At 35.8% G+C, this 5,746-nt stretch overlaps 1 protein-coding gene across 1 annotated transcript; it reads right to left on the reverse strand.

Annotated features, from left to right (window-relative positions):
• Positions 1-276: 276 nt before the first annotated feature.
• LOC125826580 (autophagy-related protein 18a-like) lies at positions 277-4,464 on the reverse strand. The gene is made up of 4 exons (XM_049505931.1): positions 3,392-4,464; positions 2,397-2,601; positions 1,337-1,463; positions 277-503 (listed from the first exon to the last, which is right to left on the reverse strand). The coding sequence occupies exons 1-4, from the start codon at positions 4,250-4,252 to the stop codon at positions 410-412; spliced, it is 1,287 nt and encodes a 428-aa protein (XP_049361888.1). The 5' UTR covers positions 4,253-4,464; the 3' UTR covers positions 277-409.
• Positions 4,465-5,746: the final 1,282 nt, after the last annotated feature.

Here is a 5,746-nt window from a genome sequence, read left to right on the forward strand (position 1 = left end):
TTCAATTCATCTTATACAAATATGAAGATCGAGAGTAACTCTAATAACGAGCCATAGTACTGAATAGAAATTGAGAATGAAGATACATATCTTTTGAATACACACTCAGTAACAAGAAGGCAAAACAATTATATTTCTACTAAAGGGAAAACTTATGCATCTTTACTATACAAGGAACTGTTTGTTGTTGGAAACTCTGGATATGCATTTTCATTCTACTACATCAAAATCTTCTTTCTTTTTTGTACATCAACAAGTTGAAGACTGTTGGTTGTATATGCTAACTTGCTATGTTATGTCAAGCTATATATGCTGTGCTTAAAAAGCCTTTAACCTACTATTTGCAAAGAAAGGCAAGCTAATTGGGAAGCCATAGTATCCTTCTTGGTCACGAACGTCATCCATACTTTCAATTACAAGGTTCTTCAGGCTCCAGAAAGTTGTGATATTCCAACTGAGTCATCTCTTTGCCGGATGCTGGGTCAAACTTGCATCTGAAAAAGCTGCAAGACACAAATTGAAATGTAAGAATTATAGCAGGGATCTTCGCACCTAAATCCATTATTCAGATGACTTGAGTTTTGACAAGAAGTTTCTAGTCCACTCAAAACAGAATGATCGTTGTCAATCTGGAAAATCTGATTTTCAATGTCAAAATAGATGGAAGAACCATCTCCATTCCTATCATTAACTAAAAAAGTGTAAACAGAGAAGAAATTCTGACTGCCTCTAACGCCGAATAAATAATTGTGTATATGCCATTACTGATGAATCGTCACGATAGATCCCAGTTGAAGTTAAAACTCAAATCTTAATTCATGTAGAAAATTACATAGGAAGGACCAATCATAATGGGAGCAGACTAAGATGTCCTAGAAAGACCGTGTAGTCCCCGAGATAAATCAGTTTGGACCCTTCAAATTTTCAGTTGCGGTGTCACTATTGATAACCATCTTTTCTATTGTTTTAAATATGTTGATCTTTGTAACTCTATGTAAGTAAATTGAAATTTATCTTTCTTCACTCGACAAAATTTAAATAGAAGAGAGCAAACATCATAATAGCCTTTCCTCTCTTTCGCTTAAAGAGAGGTCCCTGAGGAGTTCATGACCAGATCACATCAGTTATTTCTTCTGTACAAGCATTGCTCTTCAATATCTTTTACCAAGATAAGTGTTAGTATCTAAACATGTTTAATTAGTTCTATGAAAGCTAAAACAATTAGGATTTCGATGAAATTTTAATCTAAGAACGGAAATCAAATTCTTAGGTGGCAAATATTGCAAAGATGATTATGTTACAAGAAAGACAAAAAACCTTGCAAGAGTTAACTAACCTTCCGTCCCAGCCGAGAATTATAAGTGTATTATTTTCGTTGCCAAATGTAACAATGTATTGAGAAACACCAGGCAGTCGGAATTGAGCCACAGACCATTCTGAGCTAAAATACTTGGGAAGAGCTCCTGCAAGAATTAAGCACGAATTCAAGAACCACCTCCGTACTCTCACCTTTAATAGCTCATCACTTAATCATAGAAAGAAGTAGCAATAGTGTGTGTACCAGATGATAACCTAGTCTACATGAAGAAAGTTCCCTTGAAATACATAACATTAACTATGAAAAGTCCCCAAGGTATATTCTTCAGGCAAAATCACAGAGGCGGAAACAGAAATTATAGACTGTAATTTGTGCATATCACAATGTCCAAAGAAAGCATTTTCCATGACAAAAAAGTTCAGATGAATCAAATAAGGTTAAATCTATTATGGCCAGTTGACAAGAAATCTCCATCAACCATGACAAAGTTAATTAGCCAGCCGCTTATGACTCATCACTACAAACAAGAAAGCAAGTAATACTATACTATTATACTCCATAGTGGCAATAGAGGATGCTGTATAAAAAACAGAATTCACTTATCACATATCTTATGGAGTCAACATATAACACTGATTATAAACCACACAATGTTGAAAGACCACAGTAAAAATGACTCACTCCGAGAGCTTTTTAACTATGTGAAACAATTTGTCAAATAAATTCTTCTAGAATATTCTGTGGCTTGATAAATAGACAAAGAAGAAAATGTAGCATGTAGAGGCAAGGTGTCCTTTCAAGAAACAAAAGTTTGCTCTCTATGGTAGTAATTGCAATTCCCGCATGGAGTGCATGTAGTAGAATATTTTCACTATTTAAATAGATGCCTCAAAATCAGCAAATGAAGGTCATGTTCTTAGGGACAGAGTTAAAAATTAGATGCAAGATTTTTTATTGCTTAACAAGGATTTGTAAATATACATATTAAAATACCAAAATAATTTTATTGAGCATGAATGGATACCCATCTAAGTTTTTAAAATATAAACTAGAAACCTTAAATCTGCTTTAGAGATACCTCTGATGAAGGAGAAAGAACTAGAGGCTGCCACAGGAACACGGAAGTTGGAAGAACAATTTGACTTGTCAGTACTCCTGTTCCCTAGATTGACCTTAAGGCTGAAAACATGAACAGTGCCTTTGTCGCTGGAGACAGCTAGCCACTGAGCAGTTGGAGAGAATGACAAACTATATATTTCTGCTCTATCCAAACCCCTTCTTACCTGAATCATACATGATTGAGCAAAAGACAAACATGTAATGCTGTTAGTTGGTCGAAAGGAAAAATAAAAGACTCAATTAGTTGGAAGTTCAAAGAAATCGTGTAGGCAGGCAAAGAAGAAATAGAAAGCCATAAAAAAGTTCAATCTTACAATCTTTATCAATTATGTCCAGCTTCATACTATGGATGAGGATGACAAAATGTAGAAATTACTCTTGTAATTATGGGAGGAAAACTCATTCAAGATAGAAAAAGAGGAACTAGCAAACGATGTCTATTAAATTTGTTTTGGGTTCAAGGGAGTAAAAGGGTGAAAAACCATACAGATTTCTAGATTTCAAATACTTTATTTTATTTTGATAAACTGTAGTGGTCGACCCAGATAGGGGGTTGATAATATCAGAATACTGCAAGCTAAAGGTAAAACCTAATGAGGAAATTATAGAGTAAGTAAAACTGCTCCAGTAAGTTGGCAAAGAACTATAAAATATAATTTAGATGATCAGCCAGTCAGCATCATGCTGAATGATCATAAGAACAGAAATGAAGACTGACAACAGTTAAAGGGAATTTAAAGCAACTGGAGATTACTAATAAAGCAGCAACATAAAAAATTCTAGTCCATATAACAATGTCAATATCCCCTCCATCATTAAGTATTCTTATTTTTTGGCCCGACAAGGGAAAAAAATACTATGAGTAACAGAGATGCTGCGATTACTTCAGGTTATGTAACAAAAGAGTATGCAACATAGGATCAAACTAAAACAATGACGACACAAATTCCTTACCTCCTGCAACAATGTACCTTCTAGCGTGTTGAAAATCCGGATTAGTGTACCCTTGGTGCTTGCTGTTGCTAGCAGGTTGCCTTCCCTCGTAAGAGCAAAACATGCAAGAACTGAATCATGTGCTAAAATAGATTTTGTGCTTTTTGAAGCATTATGTTTGACCCAAACTTGACCCTTTTGCAGACCAGGGCACACCAATACAAGTTGATCAGCAGTTTGTGAAACCTCACAGAGCCCGTTTGGGTTTGTAGTTGTTTCAATTTGAAACAACAACTCCAGATTAGAAAAATTGTAGACAAATATCTTATGCTCAAGAACTACCACGAGGCAGTCCTTCCGAAGCCTGATGCGGCGCACCTCCGACCGGAAACAGAGCTCATGGATGCAACGGCTTTGCTGATCATCCCAGATCATGACCTTGTTTCGGGGATATTGTGGATGGTCTCCATGTCCAACAAAGGCTAATATATTGCTCCGAAAGAGCATTTCAATAATTCCAATACCACCTATATTTTCAAAGTTTCGACAAAAGGACTCACCGAAAGGGACACAGTTATATACTCCAAAACCGCGATCAGTGCCGATAGCAAAACAGCCGTAGTCTTGATTGAAAGTAACATGGTATGCAGTTGCTGAATGATTGACAAAGACATGATTAGAATCAACACCTGATTCGGGGTTTTTGATAGATGAACCATGAAGAGACTCATCATTTACTTGTTCAACAGCAGCTTGTTGTGGCTGCAGCCGATGTTGTTGTGCTTCTGGTTGCTCTAAATAACACTGGAGATTTAGAGAGTGAAACTTTGAGCTAGTATTTGGGAGTGGAAAGGGAGGGGAGAATGGTGAAGGAGTATCCATGGAAAGGGATACGTAGATGAAATTCAGTATCAGGCTTAATTACAAAGTAAGAATGATATATTGTTTCTAACTGAGGGCATGGCACTAAAACAAAGCTTTCAGACAACGTACAGGACCACATTCATACTCATCAATCTGCATCAAAGAAGAAGAGATGTAAAACTAGCTGTACTAATAAACAATGAATAACCAACATTACCATTTGCAAAAAAAAAAAACATGAATAACTACCAAAGATCACAACAAAATCACTGCAAGGGAAACGGTCAAACACTAGACAAATAAAGATTATTGTTTAAGTAGGATAAATAGCCAGTCAATTTGCTCTCCCCAGGAGTAGAGGGCTTTTGGTCTAGGGAAACTTTAATGAATCAAACACTCACATGGTTAACTATAAACTGACAAGTAAATACTTACATTCTCTGTATAGTGTTGAACTGGTAGAGCATCAAACAATTTCTCATACTAGTAGGTAAGATAATACGCTCACGTAGAAAAGGATGACTGCAAAACTAATCAGCAGTGGGAGAAGAGCTAAAGAAAATGGTAACAGCACATGATCTACGTATATATATTTCCTTAAAAGCTACAAGTCCTTCTGTCAGCCCAAAGAATGCTTAAGATCAAGTATAAAGCACATTGTGAAATGATTTTAAAACCCGGAACTAAATGTGTTGCACAATGCATCAAGAAACTCACTGAATGTGAGTTTAAACCCATAAACTAGGAGCAAAACAGGCTAAATGTTTTGTGTCGCTTAGCAGGCACTTCAGTGCAGTCACCAAGGTGCCAGATATTATTATTTGTACCTTTGTGCTTATAATTGTTATTCTTGAAAAACGAATACATGTTTGCATCTTTTTCTTCATTTGTGCCTTTCTTCATTAAAGCCTATGATTTACGCTTAAAACCCCAACAAACCTTAGCACTTTTCGCCTTTTATAATGCTACTTGGCGAGAGCAGTACTAGGATCAGTGATACCATAGACATTCCCAGTATTACATACTTTTTCAAGACAGCACCTGTGAGCTTTGAAAAGCATTACTCATCTCAACTCTCAAGTTAGCATTGTAAGAATAGACTTAATATCTTATATCTAAATATTAAATTTAGTTGGAAACCGATACAAATTAAGTTGAAGAAATACATGAAATTCATTTCTTCTACACCAACAAGTTAAGACTTTGATGTGTAATTCATCAGTTCAACTTGCAAGTGTCTACAATCAAATTTACCTCCAAGAAATCTCATTTGTTACAAATTCTACAATGCAGTCCAATTTATATGTAAGCTGGTGCAAGTTTTGTAGCAGGGGTGGTTTTGTAACTCATTCTCAAGTAGAAATTTTAATTTAATTTTAATTTTTATAATCAAGAAATCCCCAACGGCCAATGGTGCATCGTTCAAAACTCGATAGATAATCTGTCCGCCCTTTTGTCCTTCTCCACTTAAACACCATTCTGTCAGCCACAAAGTGAACCTCACTCACACAT

Source organism: Solanum verrucosum, unplaced genomic scaffold (genome assembly GCF_900185275.1).
Source record: "Solanum verrucosum unplaced genomic scaffold, falcon-dt-bn FXZP01000060.1, whole genome shotgun sequence".
Taxonomy (NCBI): domain Eukaryota; kingdom Viridiplantae; phylum Streptophyta; class Magnoliopsida; order Solanales; family Solanaceae; genus Solanum; species Solanum verrucosum.